Source organism: Chiloscyllium plagiosum, unplaced genomic scaffold (assembly GCF_037043375.1).
Source record: "Chiloscyllium plagiosum isolate Xiang-an unplaced genomic scaffold, Cpla_swu_hap1 HiC_scaffold_18, whole genome shotgun sequence".
In the NCBI taxonomy this organism is placed as follows: Eukaryota; Metazoa; Chordata; class Chondrichthyes; order Orectolobiformes; family Hemiscylliidae; genus Chiloscyllium; species Chiloscyllium plagiosum.
This window is the reverse complement of record NW_028270156.1, coordinates 53,406,625-53,433,677: the sequence shown is the minus strand read 5'-3', so window position 1 is coordinate 53,433,677 and position 27,053 is coordinate 53,406,625. Positions and strand designations below refer to the sequence as shown.

General features: G+C 41.0%; 1 protein-coding gene across 4 annotated transcripts in view; it reads right to left on the bottom strand.

Annotated features, from left to right (window-relative positions):
- The window catches only part of LOC122557874 (acyl-CoA (8-3)-desaturase-like), a 47,349-nt gene extending 30,334 nt beyond the window's left edge, over positions 1 to 17,015 (bottom strand). For all 4 annotated transcript variants that reach the window (XM_043706025.2, XM_043706023.2, XM_043706024.2 and 1 more), the window contains exons 1-6: positions 16,767 to 17,015; positions 8,986 to 9,096; positions 8,228 to 8,425; positions 6,631 to 6,732; positions 5,298 to 5,426; positions 3,501 to 3,561 (exon numbers count right to left, since the gene is read on the bottom strand). In XM_043706025.2, coding sequence (XP_043561960.1) covers positions 3,501 to 3,561; positions 5,298 to 5,426; positions 6,631 to 6,732; positions 8,228 to 8,425; positions 8,986 to 9,096; positions 16,767 to 16,937 — 772 coding nt within the window. In that variant the 5' untranslated portion in view covers positions 16,938 to 17,015. The remainder of the gene's footprint in view (positions 1 to 3,500; positions 3,562 to 5,297; positions 5,427 to 6,630; positions 6,733 to 8,227; positions 8,426 to 8,985; positions 9,097 to 16,766) is intronic.
- Positions 17,016 to 27,053: the final 10,038 nt, after the last annotated feature.

Below are 27,053 nucleotides of genomic sequence, written 5' to 3'. Positions count from 1 at the left end.
TGGCAGTTAAAGTCTTGGCTCACACATGTGTAAAAGCACTATGGGCCAGCCAATAACCACAGAACCTAAACTAAGAAAACCTGAATGCATTCATAGACAAGAGAAAGGGAGAGAACTGGAGAAAAAAAGATCAAATGTTTGCACAAAGAACTTTATTCAATACTAAAAGTTATAAACTCATCAGATTGTAAAGTCAGACTTTTGAGTGTTAACATGCGCAGAGACCAGCGTATAGCTTATAAAAAGCTCTGTCACATTTCTAGTTTCATGTACATGCCCCTGAAATTAATCAATACACAACAAATGCATGTCTGAGCAAATCTCACACGGTTGACAGGCTCCAGTCTTTGTGAGGTAAACATAGGAAATCCACTCTCTTAACGCTAGCTTAATTTACAGGGAAGTCAGGAGAGGAAGCTGGCCAATCAATGAGGAGGGAAAGAAATCTCACCACAGCCAGATACATCAGGAGATCTGAAATAACAGAGACTAAGTGTGAGACTGTCTGGGGCCAGAACTGGAGATGACTAAAGGGTACCAGGGCTCCTAAGAGTGACTCTAGCACTAAACAGCAATGGCATCCTCTGGCAGGTCTGATTTCTCAGGAGCTCTGGATGCTAATTCTTGCTGTTTTAATTTTTAATTACTCACACAGACCAAACTCTGCCTAGTTTCAAATGGTTGCACTAAATAAAAAGACTGCTCAGTAAAGGGCTACTTGTACTCCCTTGACCTTAACATTAACAGGACATACTGTTCTAATCTGATCATTAAATACCGACAGTTTATCTGTCCAATGTGTAGAATTTGTCTTCAGCTTAACCAACAGAAAAGTGACATGTAACTCCAGTGCAGCCAAACAAAGCAAGGATTCCCAATTGTTAAATCCCCTTTGCTTTTTTATCCAGGTCTCTTCAATTTTATAATAGGGTCTTTTCCTGGTGAAATTACAAGGAATTCCTTGTAACCAAGGAATGGTTATAATTTGTGCCCTTTCCAATTCATCTACTTACATTAACATTAAAAACAGTGTCTATAGAACAACCAAAGTTTGTTAACAACTGAAACTTGCAAGTTCCAGCCTGCTATGAATAGAAATAGAGTGCCAGAATAAATAACAATGTTTTGCAGAGGCTGGGTTCCCTGGTCCATGGTCTACTTTTGGCTGTGAGGGCTTTCTACCAGAATTGTGAATATGGCCTAGGAAGCCCCACCTACATGGAGCTATTGACCAATCAGAGCCGGGGATTTCCAGGACCCTGCAACAGTGTTCATGGCTACTGCCAACAGCTCCCCTGAATCTCTAGGTAGAGATCAGCAAGTGCTGCAAGGGGGCAGGTTCCAGTTTTGGGAAGCTGTGGGGAGAGGGGGTGGAAGGGTGTCTGAAGTGAGGAAATGGGATGTTCCTCAGAGGCCACACCATGCCCTAGGACAAGAACTTTGATATTGCAAAATTGAGTGCAGAGTGAAGGACCTATCCATAATGGGCACCCTCCCTGCACTGTTTTACTGGACTGGTAGGCCAGCTCTTTGTTTTTGTCTCTTGCCTGGAGCTGAAGTAATGTGGGAGTGCACCTTTAAATGGTTGGTGATTGAGCACTGAAGGGTAGTGGGTCAGAAAGCTCAACCATGGACATTCCCATCCAGAACTTAATTTCTGAGGTGGCAGAAAAGTGGTCCATATCTCCCTGCTGCCACTACCCGATTCTTTGCCCTTCATGCCATGTTCCACACAGCTTCTAAGTAGGAGAGAACCTTGAGCAACTTCACACCAAAGGCTGCTCAGTTTCCTCACCATACATTGCTGTCCTGAGTGAGAAAATACTGCACTACTACAACATACAGTTCAAGTCAAAACATCATTACTGAGTCCCAAGCATGGGAAAAAGACTCAAGAATGAAGGAGCAGACACAAAAGTCCTGAAAGAATTCATTTGGGAATCAGCTAACAAATCTGGACATAGATTTGCTCGCTGAGTTGGAAGGTTCATTTCCAGACGTTTTGTCACCCTACTAGGTAACATCTTCAGTGGGCCTCCGGGCAAAGCACTGCTGATAATTCCTGCTTTCGATTTATATGTTTGGGTTTATTTGGGTTGGTGATGTCATGTCCTGTTCTTTATTGCAAGGGGTCTAACACATCAAATTAGACCCCATCTACCACCTCCTGTGAAAAAGAACAGGACATGACATCACCATAAGAAATGATGTTACCACAGGAAATGACATCACCAACCCAAATAAACCCAAACATATAAATCGAAAGCAGGAATTATCAGCAATGCTTCGCCTGGAGGCCCACTGAAGACGTTACCTAGTAGGGTGACAAAATGTCTGGAAATGAACCTTGCAGCTGAGCGAGCAAACCTACATCCAGAACCCCATTTATCACCCCCTGAGAAAAAGAACAGGAAATTATATAAGCACAGGAAATGATGTTACCACAGGAAATTATATCACCAACCCAAATAAACCCAAACATATAAATCGAAAGCAGGAATTATCAGCAATGCACCGCCCGGAGACCCACTGAGGATGCACCTAGTAGGGTGACAAAATGTCTGGAAATGCACCTTCCAGTTCAGTGAGCAAACCTACATCCAGAACCTCAACCTGAGCTACAAATCTTCTCAAAACTCGCAGCTAACAGAGTTTCATTTTTAGTTGCCATTCATTATAGTTTCAAAACTTACTCAAAGCTTATAATACGAAGTCCTGCTTTGGGTACACTCAAACCAGCAATGAAAATACACAGTGAAGGGTGTTTCAACCTTTATTTCTAAATGTACCATGGTTTGCAAATTTGAAAGGTGTTAATAAACTTACAGCATTGGTGCATAATTGGCAAATATAAGAGAGAGAGGGACTGTAGTTTGGTAGTTTCAACACAGACAACAAGTTTAAATGGGACAAAAGACCTGAAGATTTGGAAGGAGTTGGAAAGAGTTACACTAATCAGTACAATAAACAACACAGGTTAATAAATCCATTTAAAGAAAGCAAAATCTAGGGGTCACTTTTAGAGGAATATAATTGGAAAACACAGAAGTTTTGTTAAACCCATACAAAAATCTTGATTAAAATATAATTAAAACTCGAGTACTGTGAATAGTTGTTATATACGTTATGCAAAAAATGAAGACACTCGACCAGATGGGAACAAAACTCCAAGTGTTGCACCAAAACTGAGAGGTAATACTTTAAAGGAAAGGTTGAACAAAGCGAGGCTCGTTTTTCTAGGAAATTTATGACTGAAGAGGTGAGCCAAAAGAGGCCTTTAAGATTATGAAAGGGTTTGATGAGGCAGACATTAGAGACCAGATGGAGCCAAAATAAACAGCCACTAATAAGCATACCAGAAATTTAAGGATTTTTTAAAAAGAATTATTACTCAGGGAGTGGTTTGTAATGGGAATTCTCGACTATGAGGTAGTTGAAGTGACTTGCATGCACATGCACTGTACTGACATACACTGGATAATTCTATGCAATTGACTTACTCAGGAAGAAATACTTGTGTTGGTATTGGTATGGCATATACTTCTTCTTCTGTATCCCCACCTGGGTTGAAGGAAAAAAAAGAAAAGTTTGAGTTATCATTTTGCGCACACACAATAATGAAATCAAGGCTTGTGAATTTATTATGATTTTGGGCTTCAGGTGTTACAGCTTCATATGATGGAAGTGAATGTTGGCTATCCAGGCTTAGAAGTCAGTACATGTCACTGTTTGTCATTCAGTTAGTTTTAAAATTCGAGGGGCTACACTGATATCCAAGTCCAAGAATATGACATACATCACACTCTGCCAGGAGCATAATTCATAAAATCTATCCCAGTGTTTAAATTGGTTTCCAACCCAGTTCTTTTGTAAACTACATACCACTACTGGCTACAATGGGTGCCCTAAACAGTCCTTGACTCCACAAAACTGCAACTGGTCATATTTCATATTTTACTTTATTCAGCCAGGCACTTCCAAATGAATTCATTATTTTTTAAAATCTCTCTCAGAATGTGGGTGTTAATCATTAGTTGAAAATGGTTCCAAACCATTGCTCCCATGTAATGAGATAATTCAGTATCACTGCATAGAGAGTTCTAGCAGCAGTGAAGCTACCATGAGATATGTCCAACTTAGAATGGCGTGAGAAGGGAGCTTGCATTTGCTACTGTTGTTACTTTGCTTGATCTTCTCGATTATGGAGGTCATTGCTTTGGAAGGTGCTGTTGAAAAAGCCTTTACTCTCAGCTAGTGCTCCTTCAGCACCTGGTGTTAAATATACACAGACGCACAGCGAGCTCATTTGTTTCCATTCACATTATTTAAAGCAAGTCTAACTGCCCTAGCAGAAATCCTAGGAATTGTTAAATCTGCCTAACTATTCTCTGTTCCAGTTGCAGGAATTACATACTGCATCTCACAATGGCAACTAAGATACAGAGATCATCTATGTAATTTCCCGTACACTGTTCCAGCCTTTCTCTCTGCAAATACAAGGTCTCACACTAAACAGACAAACATAATTTGAAGTAGACCATTTGACCCTTCCAGCTTTTTTCAAACTACTGAGCCAAGATCATAGCCAATCTTCTCCCTCAAACCCTACCTTTCCACCCTATTTCTGTATTCCTTAATTTTTCTGTACTCAAAATTGTACAAGAGGTGAGACTCTCATCTCAAAACTGATTTTCCCAGGGTTAGGAAAATCAGGTCTAAAATATCAATTCCAAAGTTGCAACTCAGAAGCTAAGTGCTGAAATGTAGTTGCTTTAAATGTGGAACCACTTGGAGGATTTGGTAGCCATCACTCATGCTGCTTCTTCCTCTCACCTGGAAACATCTCCCCTCTCCCCTGTACCCACCTCAATCCCACTGACTACCATTCCCCTTCCCTCACTCTGGGCACTCCTCCTCCCTAGGTACTGCTCATGCTACCCCCAACCCCACCCCATCCTGAGCACCATTTCCCCAACAATTGCTTATTCTCAAGCACCCATCCAGACCAAATTCCCCATCACCTTTCCTTCGTTGGACATTGCTTACACTCTACCATGAATATTTGAACCCCTCTCTCCGTCCATAGGCACATACTTTCCTCAAAACCATGTGCAGCCACACTCGATAATCCCAATTCCCAGACACCCCATCTTGCTGTTCATAACAGTTAAGTTCCTAAGTAATTCTTATAGGTTGTCCCTCATTCTTTCTGCCTGCATCCTACTAACCTCAACAGTTTCTAAAAGTCCTGCCAGGAAGATGCCAAGCAGCTGACTGAACATCTGTGTTCGACTTACCTCAATTGGGAGCTTCTTTCCCAAGACAAAGAAGATGGGATGCATGTTGATGTCAGGGTCTTTGCGGAAGCAGTTGGGCTTGGCATGATGCTGAAAGTGGAGGTGGTTCCACCAGCTGGCTGGGGCACCCTATCACCAGAGAAAAAGAGACAGAAATGATCAGGCTAACTTAAGACAGTCAAAGCCGAAATCACCCTGAGAATCTCAAATATAGTGCACACATCATTCAAGCACACAACCTGAACTAACACAGTCAGTAGCATCAATTCCTTTTGATTCTCCCCCTACCCCCTCAAATCCTAACATTGGTGTCCTAGACGATTGGCCTCTCTCTACTGTGAGAAAGAAATGGGAATAACAATTTTCTCTCCATGATTTTGGCTCTTCCCAGAGTATGACTCTGCAGGCATCAAATGCCCCCCAGCTGTTATCCCATGCGAGCCTCGTTGACAAGTGTCATTACACCTCGATCACATCCTGTCCTCACTGAACTAGCTGACGAGCTAATGTTCCAGTAGATGTGTCTGGAAAGGCACAAGGGATGATTTGATTAATCTCAGAGTCTCCAGACCAGAGTAACGTCTCTGTTCCCTAGTCCAAAAGGGTCCTGAGGCCAATTGCAATGCCCCTCCTGTTGAGTCGGCTGAGATCGAGAGATCTCCACCTACTAGGGATCAAATCTGGCCTCAGCCAATGAAGCTTAGCCAACTGAAACAAGTTAATGAGACACTGTATATTATTTGGTAGTACTTTAAGTCATGGAGTAAACTGGGGTGTACTTTAAGTCCCATAATGTAAACTAGAATGGGACAAGTGTACAGTGTAAACAATTAGCATGGGATCTATGTATGTAGAAAATTACAGGCATTGACATGGAATTGACTGGGAAGATAGACAGCAGGAAAAATGGCACACTGAAGACACAGATGCAAATATATGGAAGGCAACATAAAAAAGAACAAACTGCAGCTGATCAGAAACAGACAATGAAGGATAGAAAATAAGATGGAAACAGGGAGAGATGAGCAGAAATAAATCAGGAATTTCATTGAGGTTTCATTGCATGATTTTGTCAGATGTTTTATGGCAAACTTTCTTGAAACAAGTTCCCAGCCTTGATTATAAAAAAGACATGTAAGACAGGTGGAAATGTGAGGAGGAAGAGATAAAGAGAAAAGAAAAGAAAGCAATGATGGGCCAGAGATAGCAAACACAGGACAGGAAGTGAGAAGTTAGAGACACATACTACTGGAAAGAGATTGTGTTTGATACAGGAGTTATGGTAGATTAGCAACATGATAGTGCAGTAAACTCCAAATACAGTGTGACTCACTTTCAGGTGACCAATGATAAATTTGTGAACAATATGGTTCCACTTGGATTTGCTAAACACTGATAGGTGCCCAAAGTCATGCTGTAGCCAACCACCCTGTGCCTGCAAACAAAATCATAAGAAAGCACATTACAAATTAATACCAAGAGCACTGCATAGGTTATTGCAACAATACCCATCAACTAGGACATCCATGCTATCTTGGCCAGTCTCAGCCATACCAATTTAAGATTAAAATAAGTCTTACACTAATCACAGAGAGCAGAACATCCCATGTTGGAATCTGACCTTTGTCCAGCCTGATCTGAAATCTGCTGGTTGGGGAAATGCTGGCCTAGTGGTACTATCACTCGACTATAAATCCAGAGACCCCAGTGATGGTCTGTGAACCCGGGTTCAAATCATGCCATGGCAGATGTTGGAATTTGTATTCAATTAATATCTGGAATTAGGAATCTAATTATGACTGTGAAACCATTGTTGCTTATTGGAAAAATCCAGTCAGTTCTCTAATGCCATTTAGGGAAGGAAACTGCCATCCTTACCAGGTCTGGGGTACATGAGACTCTAGGTCTATAGCATGTGGATTAACACTTAACTAATACTTAACTGGGATAGGTAATAACTGTTGGCTTGGTCAGTGTCACCCTCATCCTGTGAAGGATTTAAGAAAAGAGACAACCAGACCTGAAGATATTAGGGTAAGTTACCAATTGTGACATGCAGAAATTGCTAATAACATACTGACTCATCAAACATAATTTATGACAGTTCATAAGGTAATTGGTGTCTACTTGATTCACTGATTATAATGTTGAAAGATTAAATTGTACTATCTCTCTGGACATTGATGTAATATTAAAGGATTAAACTTTAAAGGACTGTCTTTGGTGGGGCCGACAGTCATGCAGGAGTGCGAACGACTCCCCACTCAATTTAAACAGTTATTTGCTACTACTCCCCCTACTATTATCAAATTAAACTATCATTCAATCTCTTCCATTCAGTAATGCTTTCAAACCATCCTCCAAAGCTAGGTATGTCACACCTACATTGTCTTGGTGAATCACTGAGTCAGGAAATCATCTGCATAACGATTCCCCAGGATTAGGGCATTTACATTTGCATTATCTCTGAGGATGATCTCATCCTATCATTGTACCTGGGGTAACATGTGACTGTGAGGCTGGGAGTTATCTTGAGTGGCATGTGACTGTGGAGGAGTGGCCTGAGTATCTGTGAGCATGACCAACTGACCTGCATAAAGAGGATGTGTTTTCATTGTTCAGGGCCTCTTTTGATTCGATTTTGCATGCCTGTGAAGTATGCCAAAGGGGGCCACCTGGCTTGTACAGGTTTTAATAAACTTTAACTGCTTGCAGAAGTTGGTGTATGCGAATTACATCTCGTGTGTAAAACCTCGGGAAAAGAATCTAACATGGTGACTGTAGCTTATTAAGATTATGTAGCACACATGGATAGTCAGACCGAGTGATACATTTCCCACTTCATGTATTATATAGTTCCACCTAACATGACAATTAGGTTCCTACAGAAGGAATTTACCTAGTTATGTGCATGATAACTGCAAACCCACCTGCACAATGGCCAGAAGAGCTGTGCTGATCATAAAGGGGACAAAGGATGCACCAAAATACCATAGAGTGAGCCAGGCCGCAGCATCAAGGAGTAGTAGGTGTGCTAGCATTCCAGCAAAGAACAGCTTGTTTGGCTTGAGGAGATTCGTCTTTTCCACAAGTGCACGCAGCTCCTGGAAATCCTCTGTTATCAGTTTCTGAGACAGTGAAACAGAGAAAGAGACCATGAGTTTTAAAAAGACTCATGCTTAGCAGTGTGAATGGAATCTCACTTTGAGGAACCATTGCACAATGAGAAATTAGTGCTGCTTTGCATTTTTAATTTGTATGGAAAGAAAAATGCCAGCAAAATTCTTGTGAACAATGTCTAAAGTAGGTAACTATTATCTGTTTTGGTGTAAACAGGATAGCAATTGTTTATTCAAAACGTTGATTCTCCTGCTCCTCAGATGTTGCCTGTATGGCTGTGCTTTTCCAGCACCACACTCTTCGACTCTGATCTCCAGCATGTGCAGTTTTCTCCTTAGAAATTCATGGTGATAGAAACAACATAAAAGGCAGGAGGACTTGTATTTATACATATTTCAACCCCTTTATCCAAACCACTTTAAACAATAAAATACTTCTCAAATATCGTCACTATTCTATTGCAGGAATGCACACATCATGATTCTCATCCAATAACAATCAAGCTATTCTCTTTAGAGACGGCAATCTCGGATTGTTCTGCAGAACAGTGACCGCAAATGGTACTCACACTTTTCCAAGATTCCAAGCTGGGCTGGTCAGGAGCAAGCTCTCCAATCAACAGCGAGTTCAGATACTTGCTCACCAGTGTCTTATCAATGTGGAAGGCAGTGAAGGGATCCTAAAGGAAGAGACCGGTAGTTATCTGGAGTAAAGCACTTTATTTGTGGTAAAGTCTGTGCAAGATTTGAAAATGTTCCAACATTCAGAATTTTTTAAATAAAGGGAAACCCACAATGGAAACTTAAATCCAATCATGCAGGACATCACTCTGCTTAAGAAGAGTAAAGTTGGACATGAGGACAAGGTGGCTCACAACCATATTCTCAAGGATAGTTAGGGATGGATGCTAAATACTGGCCTAGTCACAATAGCCACATCTCAAATTTTTTTTTAAGAATTCAGCATTCACTGCACTCAGGGAATTAAAATGACAATGGAACACCAAGGCAGCACAGAGAGTTGAAAAAAGACTAGCACCTTCAGAAAGAACAGTGAAATTAATCAATAAGTCCACATACACCTTACTGGGTTTCAGATCATACCACTGATTGTTTATTGCAATACAGTGAAATAATTGAAGGTGAAGATTTAGCAACCTGTTATTCATAAAGTTAAGTGTCACAGGGGTTATAATAAATCTCATATCTCATGATAAGTGTAGTCAACAACATAAAATAGACAGGGGCACACTGCTTACATCAAGCATACTGCAGTTAAAAGCATTTTAGCATTGGATGGCTAAAGCAGATAAATATATTATTTGTAGCAAGGCATCACTCTACATAGACAGGAGCTGGGTGAGATATTCAGTTATAAAGGCATGTCCCATAGTCCAGAGTCCTGCTCAGAATACAAATGTACAAACAAGAAAGGAGAGTAGGCACTCCATCCTTCTTGCCTGCTCTACAGTTCAATAAAATTGTGGCTGAGCTGATTTTTAAACTTAACTCTACATTCCTGCATGCCTCTGATAATTCTTCACCCTCTTGATAATCAGGAATCTATCTGTGGCTTAAAACTATTTAAAAATTCAGCACCCACTGCCATTTGAGGAAAAGAATGCCAAAGACTCAACCTTCAGAGAAAATTTCTTTCCTTATGTCTGTCCTAAATAGAGTGTCTCCTTATTTTTAAATTATGACCCCTAGTTTCAGATTCTCCCACTGGTGGGAAAAGTTCTTTGCACATTCAACCAATCATGTCCTTGGGGCCATATGTGTAATAATTAAGTCACTTCTGATGATTCTAAACTTCAAAGGATACAGGCCCTCTCTAATTAGCCTTCTTTTTATGGTAATCTGCTCATTCCACATGCTAATCTAGTAAACCTTCTCTGAACCGTTGTTTGAAGACAGGATTACAACCTGCCACACTCCATCTCACACTCTGTCTTCAGTATTGCTCCTTGACAGGTCTGCAGGATCTGGGAGGTTGCCGTATGTTTAAAATGGTTGACATATTTCATAATCTCAGTATGTATCAATATCTCTAGCCTTATCAATGCGAGCAAATAAATTGAAGATATTTTTAAAATCATTAAGTAATTGGCAGGCTGCTCCAACAGTGCTGTGAATACCAATCTCAAGGGGAACTAACTGTAACCTGTGAAAAACTTGAATAAATTGTTTCTCATTCAATTTTTAAGGACAACAAAATTTAGGGGAGGCAATGGCCTAGTAGTATTATTGCTGGACTGTTAAATCAGAGACCCAGATAAATTTGCACGTGACCCGTGTTCTAATCCTGCCACAGCAGATGGTGGAATATGAATTCAATAAATATCTGGAATTAAGAATCTAATGATGACCATGAATCAATTATCAATTGTTGGAAAGAAAACCCATCTGGTTCACTAATATTCTTCAGAGAAGGAAACTGCCATCCTTACCTGGTCTGGCCTACATGTGACTCCAGGCCCACAACAATGTAGTTGACTAACAATTAGGGATGGACAACAAATGTTGCTTAGCCAGCAATGCTCTCATCCCGTGAATGCATAAAGAAAAAAAAAATTTGACCTGAAAAATTACTGAATGCATGTGCAATTTATAAACTACTGTCAGATCCTAATAAAATGCTAATGGTTATTTCAGAAATTCCACTACACAAGGGCCTTTAGTTAATTACATATTAAAACTGATTGATTTATTCACTTCAATAAAAAGGTGATTTGTACAACTGCATTGGGGGAGGGGGAGCTGTATATACACAAAGCAACTGTCACAATTCTAAATTATCAGAAATTCCATACAAACCACCCAGAAAAACAAAACACCATATAGTTACAGGAGGGCAGGGAACAGGTTATGTTTGTTGGAAAATTAACATAAATTGCTCTTGAAGTTGCAATGCTTAACTTTTCAGTTCACTCTCTTGCTAAGACACACTTGCAAAATCACAAAACTTAAATTTTCCAGGAACCAGAGCACAATGGTAGAATATAATTACTTTTCACTTTGCAACAAAACATATTCAGTGACCTATTTGAGTGGTAATCTAGTCCAGATTTAGTGCTGCAGTTAGAAACATGTTTATTAGAAAAAAGAAGCTTTTAAATAAGTGTCCAATCCTCCACTTGTACAGTAACCTCATTTGAGTCCTAATGACGGTCCTGCCTGAAACCTTGACTCTCCTGTCCCTCTGATGCTGCTTGATCTGCTGTACTTTTTCCAACTCCACATTTTATCGACTCTGACTTTCCAGCATCTGCAGTCTTCACTATCTTCAAGTAACCTCATTTTAAAAGACTTATAAACAAACTACAGTATTTTGAGCTACTAATCGTATCAGGGTATCTCAGTGCTTAGTAACAAAATACATTTAGAGTCATAGAGTCATAAAGTCCTAGAGATGTACAGCATGGAAACAGACCCTTCGATCCAACCTGTCCATGCCGACCAGATATCCCAACCCAATCTAGTCCCACCTGCCAGCACCCGGCCCATATCCCTCCAAACCCTTTCTATTCACATACTTATCCAATGCCTTTTAAATGTTACAATTGTACCAGCCTCCACCACTTCCTCTGGCAGCTCATTCCAAATCCATACCACCCTCTGTGTGAAACAGTTGCCCCTTAGGTCTCTTTTATATCTTTCCCCTCTCACCCTAAACCTATGCCCTCTAGTTTTGGACTCCCCCATCCCAGGGAAAAGACTTTGCCAATTTACTTTATCCACGCCCTTCATAATTTTGTAAACCTCTATAAGGTCACCCCTCAGCCTCTGACGCTCCAGCCTGGAAAACAGCCCCAGCCTGTTTAGTCTCACCTTATAGCTCAAATCCTTCAACCGTGGTAACATCCTTGTACATCTTTTCTGAACCCTTTCAAGTTTCACAACATCTTTCCGATAGGAAGGAGACCAGAATTGTACGCAATATTCCAACAGTGGCCTAACCAATGTCCTGTACAGCCACAACATGACCTCCCAACTCCTGTGCTCAAAACTCTGACCAATAAAGGAAAGTATACCAAACGCCTTCTTCACTATCCTATCTACCTGCAACTCCACTTTCAAGGAGCTATTAACCTGCACTCTAAGGTCTCTTAGTTCAGCAACACTCCCTAGGACCTTACCATTAAGTGTATAAGTCCTGCTAAGGTTTGCTTTCCCAAAAAGAAGCACCCTGCATTTACCTGAATTAAACTCCATCTGCCACTTCTCAGCTCATTGGCCCATCTGGTCAAGATCCTGTTGTAATCTGAGGTAACCCTCTTCGCTGTCCACTACACCTCCAATTTTGGTGTTATCTGCAAACTTACTAACTGTACCTCTTATGCTTGCATCCAAATCATTTATGTAATTCCTCGAATTCCATGAGCAGCAATTACCATTTCATATGCTGTTGCATTGTTTTGGAACTTTGTGGACAATGACCTCTTGCTGGCCCCTCTCCCCTGTGAGAACATTCTGCACCCTCTCTGAGACATCTTTGATCCCGGCACCAGGGAAGCAACACACCATTCTGCTTTATCGCTGCTGGCCACTGAAACGTCTATCGGTACCTTGGACTACAGAATTCCCTAACACAATTGATCTCTTGGAAGCCGATGTACCCCTCGTTGTATTAGAGTCAGTCTCAATACCAGAATTTCTAATGTATTTCATAGTATTCTAGTAGCTATTATTCAAATTTCTAATAGAGAAGCACAATGATTCATAAGGAATCTTAGAGTAGCACATAAACCACCAGACAGATCGTACTGTAAAGGGTTCTAAACTACTTCACTAAACACCATACATATCAAAAATTAGAAGTAACAAACTGGAAGTGGCATAGATGCAGGCAGGTCCCACCTCAGAATGGGGGGGGGGGGGGAGATATCCTCTGTCATTCTCCATTGAACAACTACAGAGTACATAGTGTTTCATGAAAGCAGGACAAATATGACCAGAAGTGAGTTTAGTCTTTCATATTCATAAAACGGATCCATTCTTTTAAGATCTGAATGCTCCAAGAGAGCTATAAGCAAACAGAAGAAAAAGCTAGTTTGGTATTTACATCCAATCCAGGAAAGAGGAACTCCTTTACAGGTAGTTACTCTCCTGGATCATTTCTGAGCTGTAACTACATACTGCCAAACTATCCAATTCTGGGAACAATTGTTCTTTCAATCGAGCAGTCTTTGAAGGTTAGGCAAGTTTCAGATCACATAGCAGTACTTGTAACAAAATTCTTTCTTTTCCAACCTGTATGGAAAACAGCTTCCAAAAGAAGTATACAGCAGCTGTGTTTCCTGACTTGAGAGCATTGAAGTTTTGCAAATATTACTTTGATGAGTTGTTACTGCAACAGAGATATGTTTTACGGCAGACAATTCCAGGTAATGTTATTCAATAAGCTGGAATTGTTTAAGGTCTAGAAGAATGGACTGCCGTAGAGATCTATAATAACTGTGAATATTTTATAATTTTCATGAAGTATTCACTTCCAATGCCCTCCAGCACATTCATGCAAGCAGATGTCATCTGCTTGGCTTCAAAAGATGACTTTAACCAACTGATGAAAGAGCAGCGCTCCGAAAGCAAGTGCTTCCAAATAAATCTGTTGGAATATAACCTGGTATTGTGTGATTTTTAACTTTGTAAACCCCAGTCCAACACCAGCATCTCCGAATCAAGAGATGGACATTGCAAAAAAAGATGAACAGAACTGGAATCATAGCATGTACTATTGGAAAACTTGTTTGCAAAGACCATATCATCATGCCTCCCCCTTAATAATATCAATGCTTAAGCCAAACTCAAAGTTTTGTGGATGGGAAACAGCTAGAACATGACCTACCAGTATGTTTAAGAGTAACTCTAAGTCAGACACTTGCCTCCAAAGAAAACTTTACCAAAGAAGATTTTAAAAAAAGAGCAGAAATTGCTTCTGAAATAAACTTGAGGGTACAACTTGAGGAGCTCATGTGCAAAAATGCACAACTTGTTTTCTATCTCTGCTAATTAGTGGAAGAATATTGCACTGCCTCAGTATTTGAATTATTTACACAAATACTAATGAGGTTAAATCAGACCTTGAAAAGAATAATGCTATTGGACATACAAACACCAAACAATTAAAAGTCCTGGAAAATATCTATATTCTTAACATGACATGTCATATTGCGAAGAATTCCTCAAGAGAAATCAGACGTCATAATTACTATTTTCAACTTGTTTCAATTTTTCAATACTTTTCACCACTGGCTCTTTGGAAACAAATCTACATGGGAATGAGTTGCATGCTCAATATGAAACGTTTTCCTCATTACCAGGTCTGATGAGAGATAGGCTGGCTTCAAGCTGTCACCCAATCTCTGGGAATTACTTTAGAAGTGGGATCATAGGATGTGTGGTAAAAGGACACTCTTGAGGACTCCAGAAGTTCTGCTAAGTAGCCACAGTGCAGTTGAGGATATCACAGATCTATTCAATGGCTCCTCAGTTTCAGAGGGTCTACAGCAGAGGTTTATCAGTTTCACAATGCTGATCCTAAGGCCCTGGATGGCCAAGTCATGTACCAACTTTACATGTCATGTTTGATACTTTCCAAATTTTTATATGTATTGCTTGAGTCTTGAATCTTATTCTCAGCCTTATTGTAATAATTCTGCATTCTCACATAATTTTTTAATTGTTGATAAGTGATCTTCATAATTCTGTACTTTTTAATTATTTCTCTGTGAACGCTCCCAGAACATTGATTTATACTTTTCTTTGATTGACACTAAGAACATTCTTTAATTGTTGATCATTATCCTGATGTTACTGAACTGAGATCACTTTTTCTCCCAATTGTTGGTTTGTAAGATGTGATCATCAATCTGTCTCTTTAAGATTCATCGATCTTTTATTCTGTTTTGATTCTCCATCAGTAAATGTTAATCATATTTGGTACAATAATTTCAGATGATCACACTCCCTGATTATGATTATTGACCTGTGACAGTCAGTCAAAATGAATCTTACTTCAATCATTGATCAGTAATGTTTGTGACAGTGAAGTCTGCCTCCGGAAAACAGGGTCAAAAAGTGTGCTGCTGGAAAAGCACATCTGGTTAGGCAGCATCCGAGGAGCAGGAGAATCGATGTTTTGAGCATAAGCTCCTCATCAGGAATGTGGGGAATACCCCAGAGGGCTGAGAGATAAATGGGAGGGGAGGTGGGGCTATGGGGGGGGAAGGTAACTGGGAATGCGATGGGTAGATGAAGGTGGAGGATGAAGGGCTTTTGCCCAAAACGTCGATTTTCCTGCTCCTCGGATGCTGCCTGACCTGCTGTGCTTTTCCAGCACCACTCTAATCTTGACTCTAATCTCCAGCCTCTGCAGTCCTTGTTTTTACCGAGATGAAGGTGGGGGGTAGAGGAGACCACATCGGGAGCAACAGACACAATGGATGCTGTGTGTGGAGGTGCAGGAAAATCTCTGCTGGATGTGGAAGGAGTGTTTGGGGCCTTGGATGGGCGCAGGTTTTACACCTCTTGTGGTGGCAAGGGAAGGTGCCGTGAGTGGACAGTGGGTTGGTGGGGGGGCATGGACCTAACCTGTCCATCTTCTATCCACTCCACCCCCTGCTCTGACCTATCACCATCACCCCCCACCTTCATCTACCTAAGCATTCCCAGCTACCTTCCCCCATAGCCCCACCTCCCCTCACATTTATCTCTCAGTCCTCTTGGGCATTCCCCCCCACGACCACCATCCCCTCCCCCACTCCTGATGAAGAGCTTACGCTCAAAACGTCGACTCTCCTGCTCCTGGGATGCTACCTAACCGGCTGTGCTTTTCCAGCAGCACACTTTTTGACCCTTCGTGAGTCTGATCTCCAGCATCTGCAGTCCTCGCTTTCTCTGGACAGCAGGGAATGGGCTGGCCATACCATCTGATCTTTAATGAAGATGATTTCGGGTTTATTGTTAAGCGTGAACTCGCTAGTCAATGCATATTGCCCATTATGGTTTAGATCACAGCAAAGCCGGTCTGATAATAAAGCAACTTTCCTGCTTGGAGCCCTACAGAAAGATCCAATACGTGAAGGACACTCTGCAATGACATGTCAATGAGTGATCTGTGTTTTTTCCTTGCATTACTCACTCTCTCTGATCATGGATCAATAGTAACAAAGCAACTCCACTCCATCAGCTTTAAAACAAAGATCCTCGGGAACTTGGCGTGGTACTATTTGAGATTTCGTCGGTCTCTGGTTGTCGCTCACTCATTTCGTTTTCCCTACTGCTGAGTGATTGCTTGGAGAGAGACCTCACTCTTTCACCCTCACTGCTGTCAATGCTCCAATCTTACCGTAGCGTCCTGCCCAGCGTAGTGCCCGATTACTCGGGCGCCTCCCGGGTGCCTTTTGCTGAACTCCGAGATATCATAGATCTTTCTGTGGATCACCAGCCAGCGATCGTTGCGGGTACAGTGCTTCTGCACCTCCTCCCAGGTGAAGAACCTGTCCAGACCACACTCCATCACTTTCCTCACTGCCCCGGCCGGCACGTATCTCAGTCCGGGAGTGATGCGCTGAAGCCCGGTCTACATCTCCCTCGAGGCCGCTCCCTGTACCTGGCTTTCTCCCCAATTTCAGAACCACATACAGCAACTGGCGCTGGGATCCCGCCCCACCGCCATCCATTGGATAGTGTTCACATCAATCACAACTACATTCCAGAGTGGTTGGCTCATGAATCCGTCAATCACACTTGCAGGTTCCCACGCTGCTATTGGTGGATATCTGAGGCGGTAATGAAACCATGTTCACATTCTATTGGCTGAAGGAGGCGCCCATTCCCCACATGCCAAATGCTATTGGAACATCTGGTAACGGGTCTCCCCTCACGCGGTTTTTTCATTGGTCACTGCACGGACAGCAGATTCACCGAGAGGGTGAGGGAAGGGATGGAGGTTCTTTGTCTGCTGCTGGCAACTAATATCAAACAAACATAAAAGAATCAAACAAGGCTCAGTTTGTGAGGAAACTGAGTCCACTAGCTCTTCAGGACGATCAAGATGCAAAGACTTTAAGGCTACGATCTGCCTTTAACTCCCCCCTCCATCAGCACATAAATATTGAGAAGTCAACTCATTTATTTCTTATTCACTTTTGCAGAAGACTTCAGTTAATCTCTCCACATTCCTCTGAAACGTGGCAAAGATTCAGAATGTAAATTCAACGCACCGGCCAATTTGTCAAAGGAAAATTCCAAAAAAAACCCGGCTTTACAGGTATCAGAAATCAGTGACAAAAGTCACCATCGAACAAAACTGATAACAAAAGGACCCTTATGGTCACAAGGTTTTGTGATTGAAAAATAACATGTTTAAACGTTGGAAATTGATATCAAAATGAAATGCCGTATATCAAAAACAGAAAACTACATTTTAATGTTTAAGGTGGATAACCCTTCAACAAAGACAGGCATTGAGTAATGTTGGGGGGAAAGAAGGATGCACTTTGGAGAAGTGGGGGTGGGGAAGGGAGAACTAATGCACAAATTGCATGGAAGGCGTTGACAGGTTGCTTGACTGGTAGCACAACGGTGGGGAAAAAAATGGACAAATAAGGTGGGCAATCAACCGGAGACAAAATACAGGATTAGATCCATGCTTAAGGGATAATCAGCAGTAATAAGTGACAAATGTACAAATGAAAAGCCAAAATAAACGAAACGCATTTTCCTGTGGTGTGATGTTTTAAAAGGCTCTTACGGCAAAATTGAGGCAGATTCGGCTCACATTGCAAGACAGTGCAGGACGTCGTTAAGGCTTGAAGTTACTAATGTCACTTTTCTGAGTTTAAAATGACAATGTTCTCCCTGCATTCCTTTCTTTAACAACGTGCTGGTGATTACTAAAATAAAGAAAATGGCGTGATTCTCTTGTTCCTGCTTTCCAAATGTTATTTACAAGGCACCTCATTTAAATTCTCTTGTTTCCCTCTGTTCAGCATTTCCCCCTTACTATCAGTCAACTTAATTCTGAAAGTCATCACAATCAAATCGAATGATCATTTTCTGAAATAATGACTAGATAATTATCAAGAATAAGATCACTTCTCCTTAACTCAGGAATGCTAAAAACTGAGCCACATTGTTTCAGTTAAAAGTTAAAAATCACACAACACCAGGTTATAGTCCAACAGGTTTAATTGGAAGCACACTAGCTTTCGGAGCGACGCTCCTTCATCAGGTGATTGTGGAGGGCTTGATCGTAACACAGAATTTATAGCAAAAAATTGCAGTGTGATGTAACTGAAATTATACATTGAAAAATTGATTGTCTGTTAAGCCTTTCATCTGTTAGAATACAGTGATAGTTTCACTTCTTTCATGTGTAAATCTCACCAAGACCTTCCCCACACCTCCACTACTTGCCTTCAAACAACCGCCAAACCTCAAACAGATCATTGTTCGTAGCAAACTGCCCGGCTCTCAGGACAACTCCATACAACCCTGACATGGTGGACTCTGCAAGACGTGTCAGATTGTGGACATAGATACCACTATCACACGTGGGAACACCTCCCACCTTGTACATGGCAGGTACTCATGTGACTCAGCCAACGTTGTCTATCTTATACGTTGCAGGCAAGGATACCCGGAGGCATGGTACATTGGGGAAACTGAGCAAAGGCTATGACAACGGATGAATGGGCACCGCACAACAATCAACAGACAGGAGGGTTCCCTCCCAGTTGGGGAACACTTCAGTGGTCCAGGACATTCAGCCTCGGACCTTCGGGTGACCATCCTCCAAGGTGGACTTCGGGACAGGCAGCAGAGGAAAGCAGAGGCTGATAGCTAAGTTCGGTACCCATAGGGAGGGCCTCAACCGGGACCTTGGGTTCATGTCACATTACAGGTGATCACCATTGCACTACACACACACACACACATATTCCTACACACACACACACTCTCACATACATACAGACACAGGTACACACAGACGCGCACACAGACACCCACACACACCCTTATAGACACACACCCTTATAGACACACACACTCCCACACTCACACATGCACCCCCTCACAAACTTAAGACACTCTGCACTCACTGCACACACATACACACTTTCTCACACTCACAACCCCCACCCCAGACAGACACACACACACAGACAGACAAAGACTCACATGCACACATATATTTTGTGTGGTGAATTTGTACTTGCAGAGTTACATTGCACTTTGCTCAAAAACTGCATACATTCATGTAGAACTCTGAGCTCAAAAACTGCATGAATTTATGTAAAACTCTGTTATCTCACTTTTTAGATTAGAATCAATCTAAACATTAGGTCATAGACAGAGAACACAGGGGGCTAACACCTTCAAAATATTGTCTAGCTATCACTATTGTTAACAGCTAACCTGAGAATGCAACTTTAAAAAAAAAGGGTTTTGTGATTTACACATGAAAGAAGTGAAACTATCACTGTATTCTAACAGATGAAAGGCTTAATAATCAATTTTTCAATGTATAATTTCAGTTACATCACACTGCAAATTTTTGCTATAAATTCTGTGTTACGATCGAGCCCTCCACAATCACCTGATGAAGGAACATCGCTCCGAAAGCTAGTGTGCTTCCAATTAAACCTGTTGGACTATAACCTGGTGTTGTGTGATTTTTAACTTGGTACACCCCAGTCCAACACCGGCATCTCCAAATCATGTTTCAGTTAAGTGATGTTAGCATGAACCTTGGACCAGGGGCTTTCTAGTTTATGTGGCTGAGTTATACTTGAGGTTACTAACCATGTAATTGCCCATGAAGTTAATTGCATAGTGCTTCCATAATTTCTATATTCCTCCCTAATTTCTCTTTCAGACAGACAATTTAAGTATAAATTTGTATAGTTTTGTGTAAGGTCATATTTAAGCCTGACTTTAATTGACAACGTGACCATATCAAATTGTCAAAACATGAACATTATAGTCTGAAACCTTACCTTATTGGCCTCCTTGAAATCTGAAAATTATTGAAAACTCAAGTTTCTTCCTGACTCCAACCTGGGTTGGTCCCATGTCTATGATGGTAATGCATTTAATTAGTGCTATTATTAGACTGGCCATGTATCATGACTGACTGCTATTAAATCAAACTTATAATTCAGGAAAAGAGTGAGAAGCAAATGAAGAGAGAATTGGATCACTGTTTGGTAAATGGAGTAAATGAAAGAGAAAAAAAGACATTCTATTGGTGTAGAATAACAGGATAGGAATTCTTAGCCTCAAGACATATATACAGAAGGACAAACTCAGTTTTATTTTATTAGTATATCATTAATTAATTTCTGACTGAATTTTACTGATGGTGATATCAGCACATAGATGTTAAACACAACTCTGTATTTTGTCTATGTTTAATGATTGTTATACTAACAAATGCTATTTAAATGCTTTAAAGATTCATTTTCTAAAATTATCAATGTTTTCTAGAATTACGTAGATAAAACATATTGAGTAGGACAAAACTACCACCGAAGCAAAAATAAGGTGTTTAGTTTTCAGGGATCAAGTTCTTTTCCTGTATCCATCTCATGACCATCCCAGAACATTATTTGTATCACACTGCTCATCCCCAAGCTCCAGTGTCTCACTTATTTAACATTGAATCTGAGGTTTCCATTTAGACTTACGTACCTTGCCCATGTACCCAATGCTTGTTGTGCTTCTTCATCTTATTTCTCATCAAGGGACATGGTAGCTGAAGATGAAAATAGGCATGTGTCACCTTGTGCAATGGCAGAACAATTAGACCATTCTATTCCTCAAGTAACATGCAGCCTACAATCACCCTTGTTTCTTTCAAGTATTTGTTTTTGTCACCCAGCAGGTTATTCTCTGCCAGTGGTATAATTAGTTTTCTTTTTCAGTGGACCTTCACCAGGTGACTGCTGGTCTTGCTGCCCTATTGGCCCTTCTGCTTTGCTTGTTGATAGCAGCCCCAGTTTCTCCTGGTGTACATTAGACCCTTCTGAGCACATCCACATTTTCAACCAGGCAAATCTGCTAGTAAATGGAAAAGAGCACAATGAATTACTGAATTGGTAATGTTTCTATTACAAAATTATCAACTGCTTGGTTTCCCGTGGCTTTGACTTCAGAGATTAAAAATGTTATATTTTAACTTTATGTATAAATTCTCATTTTTTTTAGTCCCCTTTCATTTTATAAGACAGACTATAAACTATAAACAATGTTTCTGTTTTGAGTTACATGGTGTGATCCATGTCAAGAGAAACTTTCTAATGTAATAAATTACTGATTATTTCTGGAATTATACAAAGCTGCATATCCTTAAAACATATGCCATCTTGTTATAAAAATTATAAATGATGTTTATTTTGCTTGTTGTCTGTATAGGGTCTTTTAAGTTCATTAGCTGCTGTTTAAATGTGTTGGTGGGTTTGTGGGCTACTATGACGCCAAGAGGTCTGAGTAGTCTGGCAGTCTTTTCCGAGATGCCTTTGATGTAGAGTAAAGTGGCTAGGGTTTCTGGGCACGTTTTGTCTGCTTGTTTAGGTTTGTTGCTGAGAAATTGGTGGACTGTGTTTATTGGGTTTTTGAACATGCCATATAGGTAATTTTCTCCTGCTGTTCATAGTTCCTCGATGTTGCAATGTGTGGTGGCTCATTGAAATAATGTCCTAATGCGGCTTCGTTTGTTGATGTTGGGATAATTGCTTCTGTAGTTGAGTATTTGGTCCAAATGTGTTGTTTTTCTGTAGATGCTGGTTTCGTTGATGACCATATCTCCAAGCAGCAAGACCTGGATAACAATCATGAATAGTTGGCATATGTTTCTGCCTTTAGTTTATTTCTCCTAGGTATAGTTAGGTATGAGAGGGCATCTCAGAGCTCAAAGATGTACATCCTGTTTTATGTGGAATCTCCAAAACACTGCAGTGTCCTGAAAAATGACATATGCAAGGAGTGCTGTCAGCTGAAGCAGTTCAAGCTTAGGAATTTGGACCTTGATTAGCAGCTAGAACCATTGTGATGCATTTGTGAGGTAAACCCCTACTTGGATAACATGATTCAGGCACTGATTACCTCCTAGCTAAGAATGTGTAGGCGAAGGGGGAATGGATGACTTCCAGACAAAGAAGAAGGACCATGCAGGTTGTCCAGCAGTGCTCCAATCAGTATCTCATTCTGAATACTGGTTAGGGAGATAGCAGAGTCAAGTCCACAACATCATAGTTGTACAGCTATATAGGAGCAGCAAGAACGAAAATCAAGAACACATCAGTATTCAATAGGCAGATCTGTACAACTACAGGTGACACTGCCTCCTTGGTACTCGGGTCTAGTTCTAGACTCCCCCACCCCAGGGAAAAGACTTTGTCTACTTCTCCTATCTAAGTCCCTCATGATTTTATAAACCTCTAGGAGGTCACCCCTCAGCCTCTGATGCTCCAGGGAAAACAGCCCTAGCCTATTCAACCTCTCCCTATAGCTCAAATCCTCCAACCCTGGCAATATCCTTGTAAATCTTTTCTGAAGCCTTTCAAGTATCACAACATCTTTCCGATAGGAAAGAGACCAGAATTGCATGCAATATTCCAACAGTGGCCTAACCAATGTCCTGTACAGCCGCAACATGACCTGCTTTGGGCTGTGGGGCAAAACTGGAGCACCCTCGCACTGTGAGGGAGCAGTGCTAATCATTCAGCCACCGTCCTGCCTCAGAAATACCTGGATAATCTGGACAGGTGCACCTTGAGATCTAGGGTCAGTGGCCTATAGAAAATGTTTCCTAGTGCTGAAGAAGGGGATGTAAATTAAGTTAGCAGAGATTATAGTTCTGCTATAATCGAGTTAGCTGATGGGCAGAAAACAGTGTGTGAGAATAAGGGGCTCTTTTTCAGGTGGCAAACTGTAACCAGTGGTGTTTCACAGGGATTAGTGCTCAAACGATAACTGTTTACAGTTGACTTGAAGAAATGAAGTGAATGCACTGTGGCCAAATTTGCAAATGACACAAAATTAGGTGGAAAGGCAAGTCGAGAGGAGATAAAAACAGTTTACAGAAAGGTTAGGTGTTGGGCAAAAAAGGTGGCAAATAGATTATAATGTGGAAAAATGTGAAGTTATTCATTTTTGATGGGAGAACAAAAGAACAGTATTACTTAAATGGAGAAAAACTGCAGAAAGCTGAAACACAGAGGGGTGGGAGGAGTGTTGTGGGGGGTGGAGGTGGTACTTGTCCATGAAACAGAAAGATAACAACAGGTGCAACAGGTAATCAGGAAGGCTAATGGAATGTTGGCTGGTTAGTGTTTGAATAGATTTTTGAAAAAGTCATGGTGATTTCAGTGCTGGGGAATTGCTCAGTTGTCCAAAAAATAAATGGAATGTTTTTCATTATTTCAATGGAGTTGGAATATAAGTGTAGTGAAATCTTACTGCAATTGCAGAAGGTGCTGGTGAGATCACAGCTGGAGAACTGTAAGTAATTTTGGTCCCTTATTTAAGGAAAGTATTATTTCATTGGAGGCAGTTGAGAGAAGAGTCACTAGGATGACCTCTGGTATGCAGGGACTATCTTGTGAGCAAAGGTTAAACAGATTTGAGACTGCACTCACTGGAGTTCAGAAGAATGAGAGGTAATCTCATTGAAACATATTCTTAAGGGGCTTGACATGGTTAATGCTGAAAGGAAGCTTCCCCTTATAGAAGAGTCTAGATCCAGAGGACTCAGAATAAAGGGGCACCATTTTAAGGCTGAGACAAGAAGAATTTATTCTCTGAGGGCTATGAGCCTTTGGAACTCCTTGTCATTGAGATCTATGGAATAAGGCTTTATATATATTTAAGAATCAGATACAGAAATTCTTGATCAGTTGAGGAATCAAGGGCTATGGGAAAAAGCAGGAAAGTGAATGTGAGGACTGTCACATCAGCCACAATCCTATTGAATAGCAGAGCAAGCCCAAGGATCCGAACACTGTAGTCCTGTTCCTGCTTCTTATGGTCAAAGATATAAGTCCAGGCTAGAGAATACAATAAAGTATAAAACTGGGCTGTAATACAGATGTCACAGAGATAAAACAAGTGAGAATCACTTTAAACTTAAAAATGTTCAAAGAGGAAGTGAAATGGGAAATAAGAAGGCAAAGAGAAAGTAGAAAAAAGACTGATCAACCAACACAAGAAGTAAACCAAATATATCTAATAGGAATATAAATAACAAACGTGGTAAGAGGAGGTACCAAAAGAAAGTGTTATGTTGTATATGTGCAGAGGACAAGGCTGAGAGCTGTAGTTGTGGTGTTTGCAAAGGACTCAGTGAGACTCAGGTAATTCATAAAACTTTGAGGATTGAGTCCTGATTGATAGAGATTATTTGTAGAGAAGAGTGTGTGGTTAGTTAAACAGCAGGATCAGGCTAATGGCCCCGAAATAGAATATGCCATTTGAACATGAACTCACTTATCTTTACAACTTGTGTTGGATCCTTAATTTCTTTGCTGCACTGCAGCCTTGTCTTTGATGTAATAGTTGTGGCATTGGTCTCTGCACCTTGTTGTACAAATGTCTCCTGAACATCTACCTGGAGTGCCTCCAGTCTCCTGCAGATGCAAGATGTCCCTCCTTCCCTCCACCTCTTCCACCAATGCAGTGCATGTTGTCTCACAAGTTCCTCAAAGTATAACAGTACAGATTCAGTTTCTAAATAACTTGCACCAATGCTTGAAGCTATAATTTCCTTTAGGAAGTGTAGGCTCACTATAAGTAGTGTAGCAACTCATTATATCAGGCCCAGTGCAGATTCCTGTAATCAATGGATAGCATTGTTTACTGTTGGCTACAATTGTAAAAAGCTACGGGCAGCACTTTTTTTTTAACACTGATTGCAATGACAAGGGAACAGACATAAGTTAATCAAGCATCATGATCCCTATACCCTTTCTCTGTGAGTGCCTAGTTCACCCTTCCCATGAAAATTTGTCGTAATGTGCTGAACTAAGTTATTGCCAAATTCTCTATTCTAAAGCCAGCCATGCATATGAAAGAACCTCACTACACTGAAAGCGTGCAACCATAATCTCATCATGTCTCAATTTTTATGTTGTGATGTCACCAAACAGTGCATATTATCATCACCCAATAGCTTGCTTAATATAGTTCCCTGAACAATTCTCTGCTCCCTTGCAGCGTTTCAGCCTTACAAACTACTCCTATGGTTTTTGTTGGACTTTCCTCACTTTTTACTCTTTGGTTCAGACTTATTGTATCAGACACACTACATATATATTTCAGCATTTATTTCTGACTTCCAGTGACTAGCAAAGCAACAGCATGGATGATAAGCAGCATTGGAAAATTCCTCTATTAGACAATCTACTAATCAGAATTCAGTGATTATCTCAGCCATGTGAACCATGGTTTTCTTCTTCTTGGAGGATTGATCCACTGTACTGTTTATATGCTGACTTGCTCCAGCTATACTCTTTCTTATTATTACCATTGTGACAGATATGGCTGACTGCAACTCCCCTTCTAGAGACTTGCACTAGACAATGATCCTTGACTGAGGACATTGTCATAGAATCCCTACAGTGTGGAAACAGGCCATTTGGCCAACAAGTCCACACTGACCCTCTGAAGAGTATCCCACCCAGACCCATTCCCTCCCCTATTACTTTACATTTCTCTTGACTAATGCATCCAACCACACATCCCTGGGCAATTTAGCATTGCCAATTCATCTAACCTGCAAACTTTAGGACTGTGGGAGGAAACCAGAGCACCTGGAGAAAACCCACACAGACATGGGGAGACCCTGAAGCTGGAATCGAACCCAGGTCCCTGGTGCTGTGAGGAACAATGCTAACCATTGAGCCACTGTGCCTTTTAATAAATTGATACATACAATTGCCTACCAAAAAACAAGAACTCCCTATCACCTGTATCGTGTTTCCATCTCTGATAATCTGTAGAATGCAGCACTGTTCTTGCACAAGCATATTTCATCCTTAGCAGTTTTGCCAAATTCTTAGCAGTTTTGCCGTGGGCGGCACGGTGGCACAGTGGTTAGCACTGCTGCCTCACAGCGCCAGAGACCCGGGTTCAATTCCTGCCTCAGGCGACTGACTGTGTGGAGTTTGCATGTTCTCCCCGTGTCTGCGTGGGTTTCCTCCGGGTGCTCCGGTTTCCTCCCACCATCCAAAGATGTGCAGGGTCAGGTGAATTGGCCATACTAAATTGCCTGTAGTGTTAGGTAAGGGGTAAATGTAGGAGTATGGGTGGGTTTCGCTTCGGCGGGTCGGTGTGGACTTGTTGGGCCGAAGGGCCTGTTTCCACACTGTAATCTAATCTAAAATCAAATTCCCAAGCTGGGGTTAACTAACACTATGTGCCCCTGCTATGTCAAATCCAAGCAACAGATTTATTTGATTGAATCAGAGAATGAATCAATTGTTCAAACACTGACTCTCAACTTTGGTCAGTTGTTTGAAGATTCTGCTACTGAAGGATTATGGCACAATTCGTGATCAAATGTTGAGAATGGATCTTGCAACAAAGTAACAAATCCTGAGTAGTATCTCTGTAAGAAATGTCATTAAATCAC